The sequence below is a fragment of the Athene noctua genome, chromosome 3 (genome assembly GCF_965140245.1).
Source record: "Athene noctua chromosome 3, bAthNoc1.hap1.1, whole genome shotgun sequence".
Classification (NCBI taxonomy): Eukaryota; Metazoa; Chordata; class Aves; order Strigiformes; family Strigidae; genus Athene; species Athene noctua.
In genome coordinates, this window is record NC_134039.1 from 87,550,885 (window position 1) to 87,576,192 (window position 25,308).

At 69.5% G+C, this 25,308-nt stretch overlaps 3 protein-coding genes across 6 annotated transcripts in view; all 3 read left to right on the plus strand.

Annotated features, from left to right (window-relative positions):
• FLNC (filamin C) overlaps positions 1-6,324 on the plus strand; it is a 45,269-nt gene extending 38,945 nt beyond the window's left edge. For all 3 annotated transcript variants that reach the window (XM_074903601.1, XM_074903599.1, XM_074903600.1), the window contains 7 exons: positions 807-944; positions 1,525-1,640; positions 2,249-2,378; positions 3,044-3,220; positions 3,858-4,076; positions 5,092-5,307; positions 6,013-6,324. In XM_074903601.1, the coding sequence (XP_074759702.1) occupies positions 807-944; positions 1,525-1,640; positions 2,249-2,378; positions 3,044-3,220; positions 3,858-4,076; positions 5,092-5,307; positions 6,013-6,200 (1,184 nt within the window). In that variant the 3' untranslated portion in view covers positions 6,201-6,324. The remainder of the gene's footprint in view (positions 1-806; positions 945-1,524; positions 1,641-2,248; positions 2,379-3,043; positions 3,221-3,857; positions 4,077-5,091; positions 5,308-6,012) is intronic.
• A 603-nt stretch (positions 6,325-6,927) lies between these two features.
• Positions 6,928-8,675, plus strand: ATP6V1F (ATPase H+ transporting V1 subunit F). Of its 2 annotated transcripts, none has more exons than XM_074903602.1 (2): positions 6,928-7,154; positions 7,190-8,675. In XM_074903602.1, exons 1-2 carry the CDS (start codon positions 6,943-6,945, stop codon positions 7,452-7,454), a joined length of 477 nt encoding a protein of 158 aa, XP_074759703.1. In that variant the 5' UTR covers positions 6,928-6,942; the 3' UTR covers positions 7,455-8,675. The 2 variants fall into 2 exon arrangements, with proteins under 2 accessions (XP_074759703.1, XP_074759704.1); XM_074903603.1 differs by having other exon boundaries at positions 6,946-7,154; positions 7,253-8,675.
• A 3,521-nt stretch (positions 8,676-12,196) lies between these two features.
• Positions 12,197-25,308, plus strand: part of LOC141958798 (uncharacterized) — a 14,773-nt gene continuing 1,661 nt past the window's right edge. The window contains exons 1-15 of the mRNA XM_074901686.1: positions 12,197-12,346; positions 12,929-13,031; positions 13,672-13,889; positions 15,730-15,789; positions 15,887-15,979; positions 16,597-16,683; positions 16,798-16,908; positions 18,448-18,618; positions 18,709-18,799; positions 19,528-19,634; positions 20,261-20,458; positions 21,613-21,753; positions 22,526-22,604; positions 22,813-23,018; positions 23,600-23,620. Coding sequence (XP_074757787.1) covers positions 12,971-13,031; positions 13,672-13,889; positions 15,730-15,789; positions 15,887-15,979; positions 16,597-16,683; positions 16,798-16,908; positions 18,448-18,618; positions 18,709-18,799; positions 19,528-19,634; positions 20,261-20,458; positions 21,613-21,753; positions 22,526-22,604; positions 22,813-23,018; positions 23,600-23,620 — 1,644 coding nt within the window. The 5' untranslated portion in view covers positions 12,197-12,346; positions 12,929-12,970. The remainder of the gene's footprint in view (positions 12,347-12,928; positions 13,032-13,671; positions 13,890-15,729; positions 15,790-15,886; positions 15,980-16,596; positions 16,684-16,797; positions 16,909-18,447; positions 18,619-18,708; positions 18,800-19,527; positions 19,635-20,260; positions 20,459-21,612; positions 21,754-22,525; positions 22,605-22,812; positions 23,019-23,599; positions 23,621-25,308) is intronic.

The following is a 25,308-nucleotide window of genomic DNA, read 5'->3' on the forward strand; positions in this document are numbered from 1 at the left end:
GGGGGGTGTGGGGGAGATGTGAGGGGGTGTGAGGGCAATAGGGGGGGTGTGGGGGTAATGGGGGGCAGTGGGGGGGACATGGGGGGCTGTGGGGGGGTTGTGACGGGGTGTGAGGGCAATAGGGGGGATGATGGGGGGCAATGGGGGGGACATGGTGGGGTGTGGGGGGATGTGAGGGGGTGTGGGGGCAATAGGGGGCGTGTGGGGGTGATGGGGGGCAGTGGGGGGGGGTGTGGGGGAGATGTGAGGGGGTGTGAGGGCAATGGGGGGCGTGTGGGGGTGATGGGGGGGACATGGGGGGGACATGGGGGGGTGTGGGGGGGTGTGGGGGCAATAGGGGGTGTGTGGGGATGATGGGGGTGTGGGGATGATGGGGGGCAGTGGGGGGGGTGTGGGGGGATGTGAGGGGGTGTGAGGTCAATGGGGGGGGTGTGGGGGTGATGGGGGGGACATGGGGGAGTGTGGGGGGCATGTGAGGGGGTGTGGTGGAAATGGGGGGGTGCGGGGGTGATGGGGGGCAATGACAGAGACATGGGGGGACACAGAAATGGGGGGATGTGGGGGGGTGTGGGGGAGATGGGGGGATGTTTGGGGGTGTTGGGGGGAAATGGGGGGGCTATGGGGTGACGTGGGAGCAATGGGGGTGTGTGGGGGGAATGGGGGGGCGGTGGGTGCGTTCGGGGGCTCCGTGGGCGCAGGGGCCGTGGGGCCGTGGCGGGTGGGGGTGATGCTGGCCCGGGGGTGCGGGTGGGGGCCGGGGGCACCCATGGGTGTCCGTGTGTGTCCCCCCCCCGTCCCCCCCCCAGCCGAGTTCAGCATCTGGACGCGGGAGGCGGGGGCGGGGGGTCTCTCCATCGCGGTGGAGGGGCCCAGCAAGGCCGAGATCGCCTTCGAGGATCGCAAGGACGGCTCCTGCGGCGTCTCCTACCTCGTCCAGGAGCCCGGTGGGTCTGGGGGGGCCCCCGCACCCCCCACCCCCCATCCCGGACCCCCAACACACACACACACACGCACACCCCCCACCAGGGTTGTGCCCGAGGGGGGGGGGCAGCGGGACCCTCGTGCAAGGTGGGACCCACGGGTGAGGGTGTCCCCTGGCAAGGGGTCCCCGTGTGAGGGGTGTCCCTGGGGAAAGGTGTCCCTGAGTGAGGGTGTCCCCAGGTGAAGGTGTCCTCAGGTGAGGGTGACACCAAGTGAGGGTGTTGCTGGGCAAAAGTGTCCCCAAAGGAGGGTGTCTCCAGGTGAGGGTGACACCAAGTGAGGGTGTCCCCAGGCAAAGGGTCCCCAAGTGAGGGTGTTCTCTGGTGAGGGTGTCCCTGGGCAAAGGTGTCCCCATGTGAAGGGTGTCACCATGTGAGGGTGTCCCTGTGTGAGGGTGTCCCCATGGGTGGGTGTCCCCATGTGAGATGGTGCCATCAGGGACGCGGCTGTGGGGTGGTGACAGCAGGGACGTGGCCGTGGGGTGTCGCTGTGGGGTGGTGGCATCGGGGTGTCCCCGTGCGAGGTCCCCCCCTCTGTCCCCAGGTGACTACGAGGTCTCCATCAAGTTCAACGAGGAGCACATCCCCGACAGCCCCTTCGTGGTGCCCGTGGCCTCCCACTCCGACGATGCCCGACGCCTCACTGTCACCAGCCTCCAGGTACCCGGGGACACGGGGACACCCCCTCCCCTCCCCGTGTCACCCGGCACCCCTGGGATCCCCAGACATCCCCCCCCGGGTCCTCCGCGCGTGACACCTTGTGCCCCTGTTACGCTCTTAGGACCCCTCCCCGCCACGGTGCCACCTCTGGTGCCCCCCCTGTGCTGACCCCCTGTCACCCCTGGGGTCTGTGTCACCTCTGGGTGACACCTTGTGTCCAGGTGGCACCCTTGGGTCTGCTCTGTCACCCCTGTGTTCCCCGTGTCACCCCTGGGCCACCTTATGCCCCTGTGGCACCCTTGGGACCCCTCTGTCACCCTTGCATCCCCTGTGCCACCCTGAGTCCTCCGTGTCACCCCGGGGCCACCTTGTGCCCATATGACACCCTTGGGACCCCCTCCAGTGCCACCCCTGGGTCCCCCATGTCACCCCTGGGTCCCCTGTGCCACCCTGGGTCCTCCGTGTCACCCCTGGGCCACCTTGCACCCATATGTCACCCTTGGTGCCACCTCCCCATGTCCCCCTTGGGACTGCCCCAGGTGGCACCCCCGTGCCCCCTCGAGCCCCCCGGCTGCCCGCGGGTGGGTGCCAGCGCCGTGTCCCCGCAGGAGACGGTGACAGTGAACCAGCCGGCGTCCTTCGCCGTGCAGCTGAACGGGGCGCGTGGTGTCATCGACGCCAAAGTGCACACGCCGGCTGGCGTCGTGGAGGAGTGCTACGTGTCCGAGCTGGACAGCGGTGGGACACGGGGACATGGGACACGGGATGTGGGGACATGGGGACACAGGGACATGGGATGTGGGACACGGGGTGTGGAACACGGGACAGAGGGACATGGGGTGTGAGGACACAGGACATAGGGACACAGGGACAAAGGACGTGGACATGGGGACACAGGGTGTGGGGACACAGGGACATGGGACGTGGAACGCAGGACAGAGGGACATGGGGACATGGGGACACAGGGACATGAGGACACAGAGCATGGGGACACAGGGACACAAGAAGTGGGGACATGGGGTCATGGGAACACAGGGTGCAGTGACATGGGGACATGGGGGTGCAGGGACGGGGGGTGTGGGGCTTGGGGACACAGACGTGGGGTGTGGGGACACAGGGACGTGGGGATGTGGGGACGGGGACACGGGGGATGCAGGGACACAGGCAGACGGGGACGTGGGGATGTGGGGGCTTGGGGACATGGGGATGGGGACACGGGGACACAGGGACGTCAAGATGTGGGGGCGCAGGGACATGGAAACGTGGACACGGGGGACGTGGGGGCGTGGGGGCGTGGACATGGGGGATGCAGGGACACGGGGGACACGGGGACACGGGGACACAGGGACGTGGGGACACAGGGCCGCAGTGCCGGGGCGGGCGGTGACGCGGTGGCCCCGCAGACAAATACGCCATCGGGTTCCTGCCACGGGAGAACGGGGTCCACTCCATCGACCTGCGCTTCAACGGGCGCCACGTGCCCGGGAGCCCCTTCAACATCCGCGTGGGCGAGCAGAGCCAGGCCGGGGACCCCGGGCTCGTCACTGCCTATGGCCCCGGCCTCGAGGGGGGACTCACAGGTGACACCGCTGGCAGGGGACCCGCCTCGGGGCCGAGGAGGGTGGCGGGGACACGGCCACGGTCAAGGCTGTGGCGGTGGGAGGGTGGTGATGGGGACGTGGCTGTGGGGTGGTGGCACTAAGGACGTGGCTATGGGGTGTAGCTGTGGGGTGGTGGCACTGGGGACGTGGCCATGGGGTGTTGGCCACAGGGTGGTGGCACTAAGGACGTGGCCGTGGGGACGTGGCCAAATCCATAGGGTGGTGGCCATGGGGACGCGGCTGTGGCACAGTGGCAGTGGGGCCATGGCCGTGAGGTGGTGGCCGTGGGGACACGCCCATGGGGTGGTGGCCACGGGGACATGGCCATGGGGTTGTGGCAATGAGGTGGTGGCCATGGGAATGTGGGGACACGGCCATTGGGTGGTGGCCACAGAGTGGTGGCCGTGGGGCTATGGGGACACGGCCATGGGGTGGTGGCCACGGGGACACCGACATGTGGTGGTGGCTATGAGGTCGTGGCTGTGGGCTGGTGGCCATGCATGAGGTGGCTGCCATGGGGACGTGGCCATAGGGTGGTGGCTGTGGGGTGGTGGCCATGGGGACGTGGCCGTCGGTTGGTGGCCGTGGGGCCACCACCTGACCCCGCCCGGCGCAGGCGTGTGCTCGGAGTTCCTGGTGAAGACGGCCAACGCGGGGGCGGGGGCACTGGCCGTCACCATCGACGGCCCCTCCAAGGTGAAGCTGGACTGCGTGGAGTGCGCCGAGGGCCACCGCGTCACCTACACCCCCATGGCCCCCGGCAACTACCTCATCTCCATCAAGTACGGTGGCCCCCACCACATCGTCGGGAGCCCCTTCAAGGCCAAGGTCACCGGTACGGAACGGGGCGGATGGCGATGGGTCGTGGGGGGTCCCCAGGGTCACGTGACACGGGGTCCTCGAGGTGGCAGGATGGGGGGTCCCCAAGGTCACGTGACATGAGGTCTCCAAGGTGGCAGGATGAGGGTCCTTGGGGTGACAGGGTGGAGGGTCCCCAGGGTGATGTGACAGGAGGTCCCTAAGGTGACAGGATGGGGGGTCCCCAAGGTCACGTGACACGGGGTCCTCAAGGTGGCAGGATGGGGGGTCCCCAAGGTCACGTGACACGGGGTCCTCGAGGTGGCAGGATGGGGGGTCCCCAAGGTCACGTGACATGAGGTCTCCAAGGTGGCAGGATGAGGGTCCTTGGGGTGACAGGGTGGAGGGTCCCCAGGGTGATGTGACAGGAGGTCCCCAAGGTGACAGGATGGGGGGTCCCCAAGGTCACGTGACACGGGGTCCCCAAGGTGACAGGATGGGGGGTCCCCAAGGTCACGTGACACAGGGTCCCCAAGGTGGCAGGATGGGGGGTCCTCAAGGTCACGTGACATGAGGTCTCCAAGGTGGCAGGATGGGGGGTCCTTGGGGTGACAGGGTGGAGGGTCCCCAGGGTGATGTGACAGGAGGTCCCCAAGGTGACAGGATGGGGGGTCCCCAAGGTCACATGACACAAGGTCCCCAAGGTGGCAGGACGGGGGTCCTTGGGGTGACAGGATGGGGGGTCCCCAAGGTCACATGACACGGGGTCCCCAGGGTGACAGGATGGGGGATCCCCAGAGTCAGGTGACAGGCGGTCCCCAGAATCACGTGACAGGGGGTCCCCAGGGCGACACGAGGGGGGGTCCTTGGGGTGACAGGATGGAGCCCCCCAAGGTCCCATGCTGGGGACCCCCAGGGTGACAGGATGGGGTCCCCGGGCCGGGCTGGGGGTGTGGGGGTGTGGGTGCAGCCTGGTGGGTTCCCCAGGGGGGTCCCCCCAGACCGTGGTGACAGGATGGGGGTGTCCCCGTGTGTGTGTGTGTGTCCCCCAGGCCCGCGTCTCTCGGGGGGTCACAGCCTGCACGAGACGTCGACGGTGCTGGTGGAGACGATGACGCGGGGGGGGACGGCGTCGCGGGCCCCCCCCGCTTTCGGGGGGCTCCCCAAGTTCTCCTCGGACGCGGGGAAGGTGGTGGCGCGGGGGCCGGGCTTGGCCACCGCCTTCCTGGGCCAGAAAAACCACTTCACCGTGGACTGCAGCAAGGCCGGTGCGTGGGGGGGGGTCCTGGGGGGGGCTGAGGGGACCTGGGGGGGGCCTGCGAGGGAAAGGGAGTGGTTAGCAGAGGGGTCTGGGGTCTGGGGGACACACACAGTGAGTCAGAGAGGGGTCTTAGGGGGGTCCTGGGGGGTCTAGAGGGGACTAGGGGGGGTCCTGGGGGGCCTGAGAGGGGAGTGGTCTGGGGGGGTCAACAGGGGGGTCTGGGGGGACACACAATGAGTCAGAGAGGGGTCTTTGGGGGGTCTTGTGGGGGTCCTGGGGGACCTGGGAGGGAAGGGGAGGGGTTAGCAGGGGGTTCTGGGGTCTGGGGGGGGGACAGTGTGTCAGAGAGGGGTGTCGGGGGGGTCCCGGGGGGGTCTAGAGGGGACCTGGTGGCCTGGGAGGAAGAGGAGGGGTCAACAGGGTGGTCTGGGGGGGACACGGTGGGTCAGAGGAGGGTCCCTGGGGATCCTGGGGGGGGTCCCAATGGGTCCTGGGGGGGTCTCAAGGCATTCTGGGAGGGGACAGCTCAAAGTGGGGGTCTGGGGGGGTTCCCATCGGGTCATAGAGGGGTCCCCAGGGATCTTGGGGGGGTGCCGGGGGGGTCTCAAGGGCTCCTGTAAGGGGACGGCTCAACGGGGGCCAAGTGGGGACACGCTGAGGTCCCTGGGGGGTCTCAAGGGCGGGGTGAGGACCCAGCATTGCCCCCCCCCAGGCACCAACATGCTGATGGTGGGGGTCCACGGCCCCAAGACCCCCTGCGAGGAGGTTTACGTCAAGCACGTGGGCAACCGCGTCTACAACGTCACCTACACGGTGAAGGAGAAGGGGGACTACGTCCTCATCCTGCGCTGGGGGGACGACAACATCCCCGGCAGCCCCTACCGCGTCACCGTGCCCTGACCCCCCCGCCCCCTGACCCCCCCGAACCCCAAAGCCGACGGGGGACAGGAGGGGGGGGACCCTGGAGGGCCCCGGAGGGGGCTCAAAGGGATCCTGGACCCGTTAATAAAGCACTGGGAGGCTCTGGGGGCGATGTGTGTGATGGGGGGGTCTGGGGGGGACTGGGAGGGACTGGGAGGTCCTGGGGGGGGCCAAAGGGATCCTGGACCCACCAGTAAAGCACTGGGAGGCTCTGGGGGTGATGTGTGTGATGGAGGGGGGGGGATAGGGGGGGTCTGGGAGGGACTGGGAGGTTCTAGGGGGTCCTGGGGGGGCCCAAAGGGGGTCCCGGACCCACCAGTAAAGCACTGGGAGGCTCTGGGGGTGCTGGGGGGGGACAGGGGGCGTGGCGGTGTCACGGGGGTCCGGGGCGGTGCGGGGGGGGGCTGTACCCGGGGGGTGTCACCCCACGTCCCCCCAAGGGCACGGGCGCACTGCGCATGCGCGCGGCCAGCCCCCGTCAAGGGCGGGCGGTTTGGGGGCGTGTCTAGAACCGGGGAGGCGTGGCCAGCGCTGGCCAAGACCGCTCCGGAGGGAGGGGCGGGGCGAAAGCGTCGTTGCCGGGGTAACGGCGGGCGTAAGGGGCGTGTCCTTCCGCGGGGAGGGGGCGTGGGCATCGCTAATGAGACGTGCTGGGGGCGGGGCGAGAGCTTCGTTGCCGGGGTAACGGCGCACGTAAGGGGCGTGGCCCACGCGTCCGCGCATGCGCGGTGGCTCCTTCCGCGTTGGGCGGCCTGTGGCGGTGCCGGTGTCCGCCATGTCGGGCCGCGGGAAGTTGATCGCGGTGTTGGGCGACGAGGACACGGTGACCGGGTTCCTGCTGGGCGGCGTGGGCGAGCTGGACAAGCACCGCAAACCCAACTTCTTGGTGGTGGAAAAAGAAACCAGTTTAGCCGAAATCGAGGAGACCTTCCGGTAGGCCCCGGTGGCACCGGGGAGGGGACGGGGAGGGGGAACCGGGGCTCTGTGGGTGCTGACACCCCCCCTCCGCCCCCCCCCCCCCGGCCCGGTAGGAGCTTCCTGAACCGGGAGGACATCGGGATCATCCTGATCAGCCAGTGCCTGGCCGAGCTGATCCGTCACGCCGTGGAGGCCCACGCGCGGCCGCTCCCCGCCGTGCTGGAGATCCCCTCCAAGGAGCGGCCCTACGACCCCAGCAAGGACTCGGTCCTGCGCCGCGCCCGCGGCCTCTTCACCCCCGACGACCTTCGCTAGAGTCACCCCCCCCGCCCCCTGCACCCCAGAACCAACACGCGAACCCCCACACCCACCTACGGCCCGCCGGGGGGTCCCCGACACGCCCTGGGGGGTTCATGTCCCGCCTCAGGGTGCTGCTGGGGGCCCCCACCCCGTCCTAGGGGGTCCTAACCCCACCCCGGGCGTCCCCACACCACCCAAAGGGTGTCCTCATCCCACCCCAGGGTCCCCTGTCATACCCCAGGGTGCTGCTGGGGGTCCCCATCCCACTCTTGGGGTCCCCCATCTCACCCCAGGGTGCCCCCACCCCATCCCAGGGCGTCCTTGTCCCACTCCAGGATGCTGATGAGGGTCCCCACCCCACCCTAAGGGTGTCCTCACCCCAGGGTGCTCCTGGCGGTCCCCACCCTACCCTAGGGTCCCCTGTCCCCCCCTCAGGGTGCCCCTGGCGGTCCCCACCCTACCCTAGGGTCCCCTGTCCCCCCCTCAGGGTGCCCCTGGCGGTCCCCACCCTACCCTAGGGTCCCCTGTCCCCCCCTCAGGGTGCCCCTGGCGGTCCCCACCCTACCCTAGGGTCCCCTGTCCCCCCCTCAGGGTGCCCCTGGCGGTCCCCACCCTACCCCAGGGTCCCCTGTCCCAGCCCAGGGTGCTGCTGGGGGTCCCCCACCCCATCCTAGGGGGTCCTAATCCTACCCAGGGTCCTCATCCCACACCAGGGTGCCCTCAGGAGTCCCCACCCTATCCCAGGGGTCCACATCCCACCCTAGGGTGCTGCTGGGGGTCCCCATCCCACTTTTGGGGTCCCCCATCTCACCCCAGGGTGCCCCCACCCCATTCTAGAGGGTGCCCGTCCCACCCCAGGGGGCTGCTGGAGGCCCCAATCCCACCCCAAGGTGCCCCCAGGGGTCCCTGCCCCACTCCAGGGTGCCCCCAGAGATCCTCCTCCCACCCCAGGGTGCTCGTGGGGGTCCCCACCCTCCCTTAGGGGGTCCCTGCCCCACCCCGGGGTGCTGCCGGGGTCCCGTGACACCGGCTCAGCCGTCCCGTGACGGGCGCGGGAAGGGGAAGTGCTGCCGGTCCCTGCCCGTCCCTGCCCGTCCCTGCCGGTCCCTGCCCGCCACGGCCGGGGCAGCGGGGGCGGAGCCGCCCTGGGGGGGGACACACACCCCCCCCAAGGACACGGGGTGCGCTGTGACCCCCCCCGTAATGTTATGTGTCCCCCCAACACGTGCTGACACCCCTCAGTGCCTGCTCAGCTCTTGTGGGTTGCGCCGTGGGGCTGGGTGGAGGGGACACGGATGGTGACACACACGGATGCACGCTGTGGGGCACTATGGGGCACGGGGGGGGACAGGGACACGCTGTGGGGCAGGGAGGACACTAGGGTGGGGGGACAGGGACACGCTGTGGGGCACGGGGGGGCGTGAGAACACGCTGTGGGGCAGGGGGGAGGGATAGGGACATGCTGTGGGGCACGGGGGGATGGACACACTATGGGGTCGGGGGACATGAGGATGCTGTGGGGCACACGGACACGCTGTGGGGCACACGGACACGCTGTGGGGCACACGGACACGCTGTGGGGCAGGGGGGCGGGACAGGGACATGCTATGGGGTGGGGGGGACACTGACGCCTCCCCACGTGGGGGACAGGGCCCCTGGAGACGGAGGGGGGAGCGCCACGCACACACGTCGGGGGGGGGGTGTGTGGACACGTGTGTGTGAGCACCCAGAGACTCGTGTGCAAACTGGTGAGTTCACGCACATGTGTGGCCCCTCTGCACACGTGTGTGTCCAGGGAGGCACCTATGGACACGTGTACGCATGGACACACGTGTGTGCACACATGTGTACATGGACACGTAGAAGGCCCATAGAGACACACATGCACATGTGTGTGCACGGACACAGGTGAGGCCCCTACAGACACGTGTGTACATGGATCCGTGAGGCCCACACACTTGTGTGTACAGATGTGTGAGGCCAATACTGACACACGTGTGTGCACAGACATGTACATGGACACGTATGAGCCCCATATGGAGACACGTGTGCAGATGTGTGTGAGACCCATATGGACACACATGTAGACAGGCACATGTGAGGCCTGTACAGAAACATGCGTGTGCACGGACACATCTGAGGCCCATAGAGACACACATGCATGTGCACAGACACATCTGAGGCCCATAACAACACACACGTGTGTACACGGACACATCTGTGGCCTGTAGCAACACACATGTGTGCATAGGCACGTCTGAGGCCCGTAGTGACACACACGTGTGTACACGGACACATCTGAGGCCCACAGAGACACACACGTGTATACACGGACACATCTGAGGCCGGTGGCGACACACACATGTGTACATGGACATATCTGAGGCCCGTAGTGACACACACGTGTGTGCATGGACACATCTGAGGCCCACAGAGACACACACGTGTGTGCATGGACACATTTGAGGCCCGTAGTGACACACACGTGTGTACATGGACACATCTGAGGCCCGTAGTGACACACACGTGTGTGCATGGACACATCTGAGGCCCGTAGTGACACACACGTGTGTACACGGACACATCTGAGGCCCACAGAGACACACGTGTGATCCTGGAAACAGGTGCACACGCGTGTGTAACGCGCAGCCCCGCGTGTGCACAGCCCCGTCCCTCCCCGCGCAGGGGGGTGTGTGCTCTCCCGTGTCCCCCCCGTTTCTGATCCTCTTTGCCCCGAAAGCGGCTTAACGCGGCTCAGCGCCAGGACACGCCCCGCCCCCCGCGCTTGCACACCCGCCCCTCCCCCCTTGCACACTCGGCCTGGGGGAGGGGCAGCGAGGGGGTTACCCCCCCCCCCCCCCCCCCAAAAAAATAAAGTGCAGGCAGGGGTTGGCCTCTGGGCAGGGCAGAGTGCGGGCAGGGGACAGTGCGGGCAGGGGACAGTGCAGGCAGGGGACAGTGCAGGCAGGGGACAGGACAGGCAGGGGACAGGACAGGCAGGGGACAGTGCAGGCAGGGGACAGTGCAGGCAGGGGACAGGACAGGCAGGGGACAGGACAGGCAGGGGACAGGGCAGGCAGGGGACAGGACAGGCAGGGGACAGTGCAGGCAGGGGACAGGACAGGCAGGGGACAGGACAGGCAGGGGACAGTGCAGGCAGGGGACAGGACAGGCAGGGGACAGGGCAGGCAGGGGACGGGACAGGCAGGGGACGGGACAGGCAGGGGACAGTGCAGGCAGGGGACAGTGCAGGCAGGGGACAGGACAGGCAGGGGACAGGGCAGGCAGGGGACAGGACAGGCAGGGGACGGGACAGGCAGGGGACGGGACAGGCAGGGGACAGTGCAGGCAGGGGACAGGACAGGCAGGGGACAGTGCAGGCAGGGGACAGGACAGGCAGGGGACAGGGCAGGCAGGGGACGGGACAGGCAGGGGACGGGACAGGCAGGGGACAGTGCAGGCAGGGGACAGTGGAGGCAGGGGACAGGACAGGCAGGGGACAGGACAGGCAGGGGACAGGACAGGCAGGGGACAGGGCAGGCAGGGGACAGGACAGGCAGGGGACGGGACAGGCAGGGGACAGGACAGGCAGGGGACAGTGCAGGCAGGGGACAGGACAGGCAGGGGACAGGACAGGCAGGGGACAGTGCAGGCAGGGGACGGGACAGGCAGGGGACAGGGCAGGCAGGGGACAGTGCAGGCAGGGGACGGGACAGGCAGGGGACAGGGCAGGCAGGGGACAGGGCAGGCAGGGGACGGGACAGGCAGGGGACAGGACAGGCAGGGGACAGGGCAGGCAGGGGACAGTGCAGGCAGGGGACAGGACAGGCAGGGGACAGTGCAGGCAGGGGACAGGGCAGGCAGGGGACAGTGCAGGCAGGGGACGGGACAGGCAGGGGACAGGGCAGGCAGGGGACAGGACAGGCAGGGGACAGGACAGGCAGGGGACAGTGCAGGCAGGGGACAGGGCAGGCAGGGGACAGGGCAGGCAGGGGACGGGACAGGCAGGGGACAGTGCAGGCAGGGGACGGGACAGGCAGGGGACAGGACAGGCAGGGGACAGGGCAGGCAGGGGACAGTGCAGGCAGGGGACAGGACAGGCAGGGGACAGGACAGGCAGGGGACAGTGCAGGCAGGGGACAGTGCAGGCAGGGGACAGTGCAGGCAGGGGACGGGACAGGCAGGGGACAGTGCAGGCAGGGGACAGGACAGGCAGGGGACAGGACAGGCAGGGGACAGGGCAGGCAGGGGACAGTGCAGGCAGGGGACAGGACAGGCAGGGGACAGGACAGGCAGGGGACAGTGCAGGCAGGGGACAGGACAGGCAGGGGACAGTGCAGGCAGGGGACAGGACAGGCAGGGGACGGGACAGGCAGGGGACAGTGCAGGCAGGGGACAGGACAGGCAGGGGACAGTGCAGGCAGGGGACGGGACAGGCAGGGGACAGTGCAGGCAGGGGACAGGACAGGCAGGGGACAGGACAGGCAGGGGACAGGGCAGGCAGGGGACAGTGCAGGCAGGGGACAGGACAGGCAGGGGACAGGACAGGCAGGGGACAGTGCAGGCAGGGGACAGGACAGGCAGGGGACAGTGCAGGCAGGGGACAGGACAGGCAGGGGACGGGACAGGCAGGGGACAGTGCAGGCAGGGGACAGGACAGGCAGGGGACAGGACAGGCAGGGGACAGTGCAGGCAGGGGACAGGACAGGCAGGGGACAGTGCAGGCAGGGGACAGGACAGGCAGGGGACGGGACAGGCAGGGGACAGTGCAGGCAGGGGACAGGACAGGCAGGGGACAGTGCAGGCAGGGCAGCCCCGCCCCCCGCGGCTCAGGCCGCCCCCGCTGATCCGCCCCCCCCGTCCCGGCCGGGCAGGGGCAGCAGCGCCGGGGCGGCGGCGCCGGGCAGGTACCGGGGGGCTGGGGGGGGCGGGGGGGGGCGGGGGACACACACACCCCCCTCCCCCACCCCGAGGGATCCCCGGGACACCCCCAACCCCCCACCGCCAGTGGGGGACCCCGAGGGGGGGCAGGGTGGGGGGACACGCCGTGCCGGGGGGGGGGGTGTCAGGGCAGCAGATGGGGACAGACAGACCCTCCCCCTCCCCTCCCCCCGCCCTAATTACCTGCAGCTAATTAAGGGGGGAGGGGGGACACACGCGCCAGATGGTCCCACCCCTGCAGACCCCAGAGGAAGGGGGGGCGGGGGGGGGCAGGGAGCGGGCACAGCCCCCCAACCGCTGAGGCCGGTGAGACCCCGGGGGATGGGGACACCCTGGGGGGGGGGGCAGAGATGGGGACATGGACGTGGGGACACTCAGATGGGGACAGGGCTGGGGACACGGGGGTGGGGTCCCAGGGGAGGGGCCCCGGGGGTGGCAGCGGCCGATGGGACACGGAGGCGGGGGCGCAGGGGACAAGGGACACCGAGCGGAGGGTGACAGCCCCCCCCCGGTTCGTGTGTCGTGTGTGTGTCCCCCACCGGCTGCAGGCTGCCACCGAGGGCCCCGTCCCTGTCCCCGTCCCTGTCCCCATGGCGGCACCGTCCTGCCCGGCCCTCCTGGCCACCTGCCTGGCGCTGCAGCTAGCCACGGGTGAGCGTGGGCAGGGGACACTGGGGACACTGGGGACAGCGGGCACGGGGGGGGCAGCCGGCTGGGAGGGACCCCGGGGGGTGGGAACCCGGGAGTTGGGGACCCTGGAGGTGACAACTGTGGGAGATGCGGACCCCAAGTGACATGGGGACCCTGGGGTAGGGTCACCGGGGGATGGGGACCCTGGGGGTGACAACCGTGGGAGATGGGGACCCTGGGGATGGTGTCACCAGGGGATGGGGACCCCAAGGGCCATGGGGACCTTGGGGACAGGGAGTTGGGGACCCTGGGGGTGGCAGTCATGAGAGTTGGGGACCCCAAGGGCCATGGGAACCCTGGGGGTGGGGTCACCTGGGCATGGGGACCCTGGGGGTGACAGCCATAGGAGATGGGGACCCCAAGGCCATGGGGACCTTGGTGACAGGGTCACCGGAGAACGGGGACCATGATGTTGGGGACCCTGGGTGTGGCAGCCGTGGGAGATGGGGACGGGGGGGACACAAGGGGATGGGCACCTTGGGAAGGGGGTCACCAGGGGATGGGGGACCCTGGCGATGACACTGTAGGGGACAGGGACCCCCCCAGGGCCACATGCCACCCCGGGGGCCGCGGTGTCCCTGAGCCGTGGCGGTGGCCGCAGCCAGGGGTGACGGGTGCGGCGGCTTCGGGAACCTCTTCACGGCCATCGCGGAGAACAGCGCCCACGGGAGCCTGGTGGCCCGGCTGCCGGTGGCCGCGGGGGACGCGGGCGGGGCCACGCTGCGCCTCTGCCTGGCCGGTGCCGACGCCACCTGGTTCTACCTGGACGGACGCAGCGTCCGCCTCAACGTCTCGGCCGGGCGGGAGCTGGACCGCGAGGTGCTGCCACCCCACCCCTGGCCTGGGTCCCCAACCCAACCCAACCCAACCCAGCTCAACCCAACCCAACCCAACCCAACCCAGCTCAACCCAACCCAACCCAACCCAACCCAACCCAGCTCAACCCAACCCAACCCAACCCAGCTCAACCCAACCCAACCCAACCCAACTCAACCCAACCCAACCCAACCCAGCTCAACCCAACCCAACCCAACCCAACCTAACCAAACCCAACCCAACTCAACCCAACCCAATCCAACTCAACCTAACCCAACCCAACCCAACCCAGCTCAACCCAACCCAGCTCAACCCAACCCAACCCAACCCAACTCAACCCAACCCAACCCAACCCAGCTCAACCCAACCCAACCCAACCCAGCTCAACCCAACCCAACCCAACCTAACCCAACCCAACCCAACCCAACCCAACCCAACCCAACCCAACCCAACCCCCCCCCAGCCCATCGGGGTCCTCCCGGCTCCAGCCACCCCCTGTTCTGACCTGTCCATCCTGGGTCCATCCTGTGTCCGTCCACCCTCTGTCCATCCTCCGTCCTCCAACCATCCACCTGTGTCCATCCCGTGTCCATCCCGTGTCCATCCTGTGTCCATCCTGTGTCCATCCCACATCCACCCGTGTCCATCCCGTGTCCATTCCCTGTCCATCCCGTGTCCATCCCGTGTCCATCCCATGTCCATCCCGTGTCCATCCCGTGTCCATCCTGTGTCCATCCTGTGTCCATCCCACATCCACCCGTGTCCATCCCGTGTCCATTCCCTGTCCATCCCGTGTCCATCCCGTGTCCATCCCATGTCCATCCCGTGTCCATCCCGTGTCCATCCCGTGTCCATCCCGTGTCCATCCTGTGTCCATCCTGTGTCCATCCCACATCCACCCGTGTCCATCCCGTGTCCATTCCCTGTCCATCCCGTGTCCATCCTGTGTCCATCCCATGTCCATCCTCCACCCTGGGTCCACCTGGGTCCCTCCTTCAACCCCCCTTCCTCTATCCCACATCCCATGTGTGTCCATCTGCTTCCATCCATCCTCCACCCACCCATGTCCATCCCGTGTCCATCCCATGTCCATCCATGCTCCATCCACCCGTGTCCATCCATCATCCATCCACCTGTGGCCATCCCGTGGCCATCCCGTGGCCATCCCGTGTCTGTCCTTCCATCCTGGGTCCATCCTCCACCCACCCATGTCCATCCCATGTCAATCCCTCCATCAATCCATCCTCCATCCACATGTGTTCATCCTGTGTCCATCCCGTGTCCATCCCATGTCCGTCCATCCTCCATCCATCCATCCATCCGTGTCCATTCCACGTCCATCCCTTGTCCATCCATCCATGCATCCTCCAGCCACCTGTGTCCATCCTGTGTCCATCCATCATCCATCCACCCATGTCTGTCCCGTGTCCATCCTGCATCCATGCTGTGTCTGTCCCATGTCCATCCCATGTCCACCCATCATCCGTCCACCCATGTCATCCCATGTCCATCCCGTGTCCATCCTCCATCCATCCATCCATCCTCCATCCACCCATGTCCATCCCGTGTCCATTCCGTGTCCATCCCATGTCCATCCATCCTCCATCCACCCATGTCCATCCCGTGTCCATTCCGTGTCCATCCCATGTCCATCCATCCTCCATCCACCCGTGTCCATCCCATGTCTGTCCCGTGTCCATCCCATGTCCGTCCATCCTCCACCCCCCTGTCACTGCCCTACAACTTGTGTCCATCCCGGGGGACCCCCTGGGGGCGTGTCCCTGTGTGGGGCAGCCCCCCACACCCCGCCGTGTCCCTGTCCATGACCCCTTGTCCCTCTCAGGAGCTGGAGTCCCCAGTGCTGATGGTGGCCCTGACGTGCACCGAGGACGGCTTCTCCCCGGTACGGCCACCGCGCCCACGGGGACCCCAAGGGGGACACTGAGTGTCCCCTGGGACAAGGTCCCACCCTGGGTCACCCCCCTGTCCCCCCCCGGCAGGTCGAGTACCGGATCATCGTCCAGGTCCTCAACGAGAACGACAACCGGCCCCACTTCCGGGGGGCCACCGTCCTCACCCACAACGTCAGCGAGGTGCTGGGACGGGGACGGGGGTGGGGACAGGGGGGGACGGGTGCCAGGACAAGCACGGTCGCAGTCATGGGGACAAGGAGGGTCAGGGTCATGGTCTTGGGGACAGGGATGGGCACCGGGACAGGAATGTCATAGTCCTACGGCCATGGGGACAAGGTCATGGCCATGGGGACAAGGACAAGGGTGGCCATGGGTGTGGGGACAGGGATGGGAATAGGGATGTTGGGGACGGGGACAGGGCTGGGGTGGGAGAAGGTGGAGTTGGGGACACCCAGAAGGGGTGGGGACACCCAGGACAGATAGGGACACCCAGGAGGGGCCACCCAGGAAGGATGGGGACACCCGAGAGAGTTGGGCACACCCGAGAGGTTTGGGGACACCCAGGAGGGTTGGGGACTCCCAGGAGGGGATGGGGACACCCAAGAGAGGATGGAGACACCCAAGAGGGGACACCCAGGAGGGGTTGGGGAGACCCAAGAGGGGATGGGGGCACCCAAGGGGGTTGGGGACTCCCAGGAGGGGGAGGGACATCCAAGAGGGTTGGGGCCACCCAGGAGGGCTTGGTGGCCCCGGGGTGCGTTTGGTGGCCCCGGGGAGGTGACGGGCCGTGGCCGCAGCTGGCGGCCGTGCACTCGGTGGTGTTCAGCGCGCAGGCGGAGGACGCCGACGGGGACACGCTGATGTACGTCATCGACACGGCCTCGGTGAGACGGGGGCGGGGGACACACATGAAGGGGACGGGGGACGTGGCTGGGGGCCATCTGCCGGCGCTGAGCCCCCCGCCCTGCCCCCCCCGTCCCCCTGCCCGTCCCCCCCAGCCCGACGCCAGGTTCTTCCGCATCGACCTGCCCAACAGCGGGAGGGTGGTGCTGGCCCGCGCCCTCGACTTCGAGAGCCGCCAGCACCTGGAGGTGGTGGTCACCGCCGTGGTGAGCCCCCGCGCCCTGCCCGCGCCCTGCCCGCGCCCTGCCCGCGCCCTGCCTGCGCCCTGCCCGCGCCCTGCCCGCTGACGCAGCGCTGGGACCTGGCGGACATGCCACCTCTCTTGTCCCCGTGACGCCTCCACCCCGTGGCCGTGCGGCCCCACCACTGTGGGGTTGGGGACCTCGTGGCCACCCGTGTCCCCTCCACCTATGTCACCTCCACCCCGTGTCCCCTGTGTCCCCTCCACCCATCCACCTTGTGTCCCTCTGTCCCTTGTCCCCTCGGCATCTCCACCCCACATCTGTGCAGCCCCATCACTGTGGGTCCTCGTGGCCCTTCCGTGTCCCCTGTGTCCCCTCTGCCCATGTCACCTCCACCCCTGTCCCCGTGTCCCTTGTCCCCACGCCATGTCCACCCCACGTCTTTGCCATCTCCACCCTGTGGCCCTGCAGCCCCACCTCTGTGGGTCCTCGTGGCCATCCTTGTGTCCCCCGTGTCCCCTCTGCCCATGTTACCTCCACCCCTGTCCCCGTGTCCCTTGTCCCCACGCCATCTCAGCCCTACACCCATGCAGCCCCACTGCCATGGGTCTGGGGACCTCATGGCCACCCCGTGTCCCCCCTGCCCATGTCACTTCCACCCTGCGTCCCTGTGTCCCTTGTCCCCATGCCATCGCCACCCCATATCCACGCAGACCCACCACCATGGGCCTGGGGGCCTCGGCCACGCCGTGTCCCCCGTGTCCCCTCCAGCCCTCCACCCCCACCCCTGTCCCCGTGTCCCTTGTCCCCACACACCCCCCCCCCGTGCCCATGCAGCCCCACTGCCGTCGTGGCTCCGGGGACTCGTGCCCACGCCACGGCCTCGGGGTCCCCCGTGTCCCCCCCCTCCCCCCCAGCCCTGGCGCTGCCGTGACACGGGGACAGCGCACAGGTGTGGGTGTGACCCCTGCCCCGGCGCGGCCCCCCCCAGCCCCCCCCGGCCGATCCCCGCCGTCCCCGCTAATTGGGGGTGACGTGATCTCGTCAGCCCCCGGCACCTGCCCTCAATCCCCCTCATTTCCCTAATGGCCCCCCCCACCCCCCCGCCCCGCACCAGCAGGCGCTGGCTGGGGACGGGGGGGGCATCCCCCCCCCATCTGTCAGCACCCCCCAGCCTCGGGGAGCTCCACCCCCACCCCGGGCTGATGATTCTGGGGGTCCCCGTGTTTGGGCACCCCTGTTACTCGGGGGTCCCTGTGTTTAGGGGTCCCTCTGCCACGGGGGGGGGGGGGGGGTGTGTGTCCCCACACCTGAAGTTTCTTGTCCCCAGGGCGTCCCTGTGGCCTGGGGATGGGGGTGGGGTGTTCCCTGTCCCTGTCCTTGCAGGGGGGGGTCCCCATCCCACTGCGGGGGTTCCCCATGCCTGGCCGGGCAGCACCCCCCTATTTCCCAGCAGGGCGGGGGGGGGGGGGGGTTGGGGGCAGGCAGGGCCTCGTCCCACAGCAGGTTTCGGGGAGCTCTGCGCCCCCCCCGGGTCCGTCCAGCGGCGTGTCCGCGGCTCAGGAGATGAACACCAAGGAGCGGTTCAACGCCTCCGCCCGCGTCCGGGTCAACGTCCTGGACGGGGACGACCAGTACCCCCAGTTCCTGCCCTGCACCCCCCGCACCCACCGCGGCCTCACCGTCTGCACCAGCCCCGTGTACACCGCCAACGTCACCGAGGGGCAGCTCCAGGTGGGGACACGGCGGTGGGGGCGGGGGGGGGGGGTCCCCTGGGGCTGAGCTGATGTAGGGGGGGGGCTCTGTGTCCCCCCAAAACCCCAGGGGGGTCCCCTGAGCTTCAGCCCCGGGTCTGTCTACGCTGAGGATGGGGACAGGGGCCTGAGGGCGGCCATCACCTACTCCCTGCTGGCAGGTACCCGCGGGGACACGGGGGGGGGGGACAAAGGACGTGGGGGGGGCAGGGACAGAGGGACACGGGTGGAGGGTGGGGACATGGCGGGGGGCAAGGACACGGGGACTTGGGGGGTCAAAGGACACGGGGACATGGGGGGGCAGAGCCACCTGCAGTGCCCAGGGCACAGGGGGGGTGTCACAGGGCCGGTGCCCCCCCCCCCCCCCCCCCGACTCCCCAGGCCCTGGGACAGGCAGTGCCGGGGGGGGTGGGTGTCTGTGCCGGGGGGGGGGTCCCCGTCCCAGCACAATCCAATTGCCGGATCCAATGGGGCCGGGGGGTGCAAATTGTATAAAGGGATTGAGCCGGGGGGGCCCTAATCCCCCCCCCGCCCCCATTATGGGGAGGCTGCAGGGTCACTGGGGGGGGGGGGGGGGGGGGGGAGTCAGGACCCTGGTGCACCCTGAGGGGTTGAACTCCCCCATATTGGTGTGCAAAGGGTTAATAACCCCCCCACCCCCCCGTATTGGTGCTCAAAGGTTTAATAACCCCCCCATCTGCGCCCCCTCCCAAAAAAAAAAAAAGAGGGGGCCTGAGGGTCCAGGTATAAATGTGAAGTGGGGGGGCACTGGGGAAACCCAGGGGAGGGGGGAGTTTCCCACAATTCCCTGCAGCTGGGAGGGGGGGTGAGGGGCTATTGGAGGTGAGAGGGGGGGTGACCCCCCAAATTTATAAACCCCCCCCCCCAGACAAGGAGAGCAGCCGGTTCCACATCGACAACGCGACGGGGGCCATCACGCTGCTGCGGGCGGTGGAGAGCAGCCGCAGCACCCCCGCCATCAGCCTCAGCGTCATGGTGGGGGGGCCCCGGGGGGGTGGGGGGCACCCCAGGGCGTGGGGGGGGCCGGGGGCGGACGGGGTGTCCCGGGGAATGGCGGGGGGGGGGGTGTCTGGGGTGAAGGGTGAAGGGGAGAGATGGGGGATGTTTGGGGAGGGGGCGGGGGGGAGATGGGGGGGATGTGGGGGGGGATGTGGGGGTGTCTGGGGAGAAGGGGGGGCACCCAGCAAGATGGGGAGGACTTGGGGGGGGGACACACACACCTGGGGTGTCTGGGGATATGGGGGGAATTGGGGGGGGGGGTGCGTGGGGAAATGGGGGCACCCAGCAAGATGGGGGGATGGGGGGGGGGGGAATTTGGGGGTGTCTGGGGGGGAACCTCAGGGGGAGGGGTCACCCAGGAAGATGGGGGGGGTGGACCGAGGGGAGGGGGACACTTGGTGTGTCTGGGGAAAAGGGGGGGGCCTCGAGGTGGGGGGTGATGGGGGCACGCAGGGAGATGGGGGGGGATGTGGGGGGGAGACTCGGGGGTGTCTGTGAAGACGGGGGGCGCCCAGGGGGGGTCTGGGGGGGTGCCTGCGGGGGCTGTGCGGCTGTGGGGGGTGCCGGGCGTCACCCCCGCGTGCGCGTGTCCCCCCCCCGAGGCGGCGCAGGTGAACGACGGCAGCAAGTTCGCGGTGGCGCAGGCCGTGGTGCGGGTGCTGGCGCCCAACCGGCACCCCCCGGCCTTCCCCCGCGCCGCGTACCGAGCCTTCGTCCCCGCCGGGCGCGAGGCCGCGCTCCTCCTCACCTTCGGCGGGAGGGTGCTGGCCCTGCGCGCGCACGACCCCGACTTCGCCGAGGTGCGGGCAGGGTGCGGGCAGGGGACGGAGGCAGCAGTTCGGGGGGGGATGCAGGCAGGGGTGCAGGTGAAGAGGCAGCAGGAGGGTGGGCAGGGTGCGGGCAGGGGTGCAGGCAGGAGGGTGGGCAGGGTGCGGGCAGGGGTGCAGGCAGGAGGGTGGGCAGGGTGTGGGCAGGGGTGCAGGCAGGAGGGTGGGCAGGGTGCGGGCAGGGGTACAGGCAGGAGGGTGGGCAGGGTGTGGGCAGGGGTGCAGGCAGGAGGGTGGGCAGGGTGTGGGCAGGGGTGCAGGCAGGAGGGTGGGCAGGGTGCGGGCAGGGGTACAGGCAGGAGGGTGGGCAGGGTGCGGGCAGGGGTGCAGGCAGGAGGGTGGGCAGGGTGCGGGCAGGGGTGCAGGCAGGAGGGTGGGCAGGGTGTGGGCAGGGGTGCAGGCAGGAGGGTGGGCAGGGTGCAGGCAGGGGTACAGGCAGGAGGGTGGGCAGGGTGCGGGCAGGGGTACAGGCAGGAGGGTGGGCAGGGTGCGGGCAGGGGTGCAGGCAGGAGGGTGGGCAGGGTGCGGGCAGGGGTGCAGGCAGGAGGGTGGGCAGGGTGTGGGCAGGGGTGCAGGCAGGAGGGTGGGCAGGGTGCGGGCAGGGGTGCAGGCAGGAGGGTGGGCAGGGTGTGGGCAGGGGTGCAGGCAGGAGGGTGGGCAGGGTGTGGGCAGGGGTGCAGGCAGGAGGGTGGGCAGGGTGCGGGCAGGGGTACAGGCAGGAGGGTGGGCAGGGTGTGGGCAGGGGTGCAGGCAGGAGGGTGGGCAGGGTGTGGGCAGGGGTGCAGGCAGGAGGGTGGGCAGGGTGCGGGCAGGGGTGCAGGCAGGAGGGTGGGCAGGGTGCGGGCAGGGGTGCAGGCAGGAGGGTGGGCAGGGTGTGGGCAGGGGTGCAGGCAGGAGGGTGGGCAGGGTGCGGGCAGGGGTGCAGGCAGGAGGGTGGGCAGGGTGCGGGCAGGGGTGCAGGCAGGAGGGTGGGCAGGGTGCGGGCAGGGGTATGGATGGGGATGCAGGCAGTACAGGTGAAGAGGCAGGCAGGGGTGCAGGCAGGGGTGCAGGCAGGGGTGCGGGCAGGGGTATGGGTGGGGGTACAGGCAGGGGTGCGGGCAGGGCTGAGGCCGGGTGCCCCGCAGGGAGTGAACCCCCAGGTCCGGTACAGCCTGAGCCCCGGCCCCAACCGCAGCCACGAGCCGCAGCTCTTCCAGGTGATGCCCAACGGGCTACTGGTGGCCCGCGCCGAGCACCTGCGGCCGGGCCAGAGCTACCGCCTGCAGGTGGGGCGGGGGGGCACCGGGGGGGCACCGGGGGGGCACCGGGGGGGCACCGGGAGGACTGGGGAGAGCACTGGGGCAGCTGGGGGGCACCAGGGGTTTCGGGGGGGCACAGGGAGGTGCTGGAAGGGACTGAGGGGGGGGGGGCACCAAAGGGACTGGGGGGCACCAGGGTAGTTGGGGGGCACTGGGAGGATTGGGGGGGGGCACTGGAGAACTGGGGGGGGCACTGGTGGGGGGACACCAGGGGGCTTGCGGGACACTGGGAGGACTGGGAGGGAACCGGGGGAGGCAGCAGGGGGTTTGCGGGGGTCCTGGGGACTGGGGGGGGGGGGGAGTCCGAGGAGGCCGGGGGGGCCCCCAGGGGCATTTGGAGGGGGGGTCCAGGGGGTTTTGGGGGGGTCCTGGGGACCGTGGAGGGGACAAGGGGCCAATGAGGGGCAGGGGGGGGGCAACGGGGAGATGAAACCAGAGGGGCAGGGGCAGACCCCGGGGTTGGGGGGCGGGAGCACCCAGGGGACCCCCCCACGGGGCAGGGAAGGACCCCGAGGTGGGGGGGGCACCCAGATACACCCCCCCCATCCCCCCCCCCCCAGCACGTCTCTGGGCCGGGTGATGCTGAGCTGAGGGGGGGGGGGGGGAACACACCTCTAGGCGTTGGGGGGGGGCACCCAGGCGTTCGGGGGGGGGATCTGGTCGTCCGGGGGGGGGTCCTGCGGTTGGGGCGAGGTGGTGTCCCCCCTTTCCCCCCCCCGTGTCACCGCGGTGTCCCCAGGTGCTGGCGAGGGACGAGGAGTCGGGGGAGACCTCGAGCACCACGGTGGAGCTGGAGGTGCTGTGGCCGGGGCAGGCGGGTACGAAATTTGGGGGGGGCCCCCCCTTTCCCTGTACCCCCAACCCCCCCCCCATACCCCCCCTCCTACTCAGGGGGTCCCCTCCTTCCCCATTCCCCCCCCCTCCTCTTCCTCCTCCTCCTCTTCCTCCCTCACAGCACCCATGACGGGGGGGGGGTGTCCCCCACAGTTTTGGGGTGCCCCCCACCCCCTCCCCTCCCCCAAACAGTCACGTGTCCCCGCAGCCCCCCGGGAGCCCTCGGAGGTGGGGCCGAGCCCCCTGAACACGGGGGGCTGGCGGGGGGGCTGGGGGCCCTGCTGCTCCTCACCGCCGCCCTCCTCTTCCTCATCCTGAGGGGGATGAAGAAGCACCAGCGGCACCAGGAGGCGGCGGCCGACCGGGCGGCGCTGGCGGTCGAGAAGCACCCCAACGTGGTAGGGGCCCCCCAAACCCCCCCGCGCCGCGAACCCCGCACCCCAACGTGGTAGGGGCCCCCCAAACCCCCCCGCGCCGCGAACCCCGCACCCCAACGTGGTAGGGGCCCCCCAAACCCTCCCCGCGCCCCAAACCCCCCTCGGCACCCCTAAACACCCCCCTCGCACCCCCAACCCCCCCGCGCCCCAAACTACCCTGAACCCCAAAACCTCTATCACCCCTAAATCCCCCGGCACCCCTCACCCCCCCACACACCCCTAAGCACCCCCAACACCCCTAAGTTCTCCTCCAGCACCCCAACACCCCCCCAGCACCCCTCAACCCCTCCTTTCCCTCAGCCCCTCCCCAACCTCCCCCAGGCACTCCTAAACCCCCCCGCACCCCTAACTCCGCCCCCCCCGCACCCTCAATCCCCCCCCCAAGGGACAGAACGGGGTGCCCAGCTCCAAGGGGGGGGGTCATAAAGTGTGTGTGGGGGTGTCTCCCCGAAATCGAGGGGGGGTGTGCTGCAAAAAGTGGGTTCCCCCCCCTGCTTCCTGTGCCTCAGTTTCCCCACCTGACGCTTCTCTCCCTCCCGCAGAGCCTCAGGTGGTTCCAGCCGGTGAGTGGGGGGGGGGGGGGCAAGTGACCCCCCCAACTTGGGGGGGACAGCCCTGAGCCCCCCCAAAATGGTGCTGGGAAGGGGGGGGGGGGAGGGTACAGAATCCCCCCAGCCCCGAGCTCCCCCCAAATGGTGCTGGGGGGTCCCTGTGCCAGGCCGGGGTTGGGGTGCAGGGGGCGTTGTCTCATGGGGGCCCCCCCCAGCCCCACTAACCCCCCCCTTCTCTGTGTGTGTCCTCTTTCCCCCCCCCCCTCTCCCCCCCCCAACAGGTCCCCCCGGCAAATCGTCGCCGACCCCCCCCCAGCCTCTACTACCCCAACGAGGGGTACAACGAGGGGGGCGAGGGGTCCCCCCCCCGCCGCTGCCGCCCCCCCCGCCGCCCCCCCAGCCCCCCCCACCCCCAAACCTCAAGCCAACTCCGTGGGGCGACCGGGGGGGTCCCCAGAAGCATCATCCCTCCCTCCTCCCCCCCCCTCCAGCCCCCCCTTTTGTCCCGTCCTCCCCCCCAGCCTGGCCGAGGCTTCGGGGGGTTCCGGGGAGGGGGGGGGCAGCCCCAGTTTAGGGGGGGGGAGTGCGCGGCTTGGGGGGGCCCCGGGGGGGCTCCCGGCGCTGGAGGAGGTGAACGAAGAGAGCCTGGAGGAGGGGGGGGCGCACCCCCACCCGGGGTGCCCCCCCCGCTGCTGCAGCTGCTGGAGGACTCCATCGAGTGCTGAGGGGGGCGGGGGGCACGGGGGGGTCAGGGGGCGCGGGTGCGGCTGCTGTCGGGATGGAGCCAATAAAGACCCGGAGAGGCAGCGGGGGCTCGCTGGGGGGGGGACTGGGAGGCACTGGGGGGCACTGGAGGGAAGTGGGAGGCACTGGGCGGGAACTGGGGGGCACTTAGTGGGAGCTGGGGGACACTGGGAGGCACTGGAGGGGAAGTGGGGGGCACTGGAGGGAACTGGGAGGCACTTAGGGGAAATTGGGGGGCACTGGGGGACACTGGGAGGCACTGGAGGGGAAGTGGGAGGCACTGGGGGGGAACTGGGGGGCACTGGAGGGGAACTGGGAGGCACTTAGGGGGAATTGGGGGCACTGGAGGGGAACTGGGAGGCACTTAGGGGAATTGGGGGGCACTGGGGGACACTGGGAGGCACTGGAGGGGAAGTGGGAGGCACTGGGGGGAACTGGGGGCACTGGGGACACTGGGAGGCACTGGAGGGGAAGTGGGAGGCACTGGGGGGAACTGGGGGACACTGGGAGGCACTGGAGGGGAAGTGGGAGGCACTGGGTGGGAACTGGGGGGCACTTAGGGGGAATTGGGGGGCACTGGGGGGGAACTGGGGGGCACTGGGGGACACTGGGAGGCACTGGAGGGGAAGTGGGAGGCACTGGGTGGGAACTGGGGGGCACGGGAGGGGAACTGGGAGGCACTTAGGGGAATTGGGGGGCACTGGGGGGGAACTGGGGGGCACTGGGGGACACTGGGAGGCACTGGAGGGGAAGTGGGAGGCACTGGGGGAAACTGGGGCACTGGAGGGGAACTGGGGGTCACTGAGGGGGCACTGGGAGGCACTGGAGGGGAAGTGGGAGGCACTGGGGGGCACTGGGAGACACTGGGAGGCACTGGAGGGGAAGTGGGAGGCACTGGGGGGAATTGAGGGGCACTGGGGGGGAAGTGGGGGGGAACTGGGAGGCCCCTAGGGGGC

What these genes read in the sequence shown, in the direction of transcription:
- ATP6V1F (XM_074903602.1), top strand. Translation starts at nt 6,943, where the DNA reads ATGCGCGGTGGCTCCTTCCGCGTTGGGCGGCCTGTGGCGGTGCCGGTG. An exon ending in GAAATCGAGGAGACCTTCCG is followed by an intron (nt 7,155 to 7,189) that starts GTAGGCCCCGGT and finishes GGGGACGGGGAG; the next exon opens with GGGGAACCGGGGCTCTGTGG.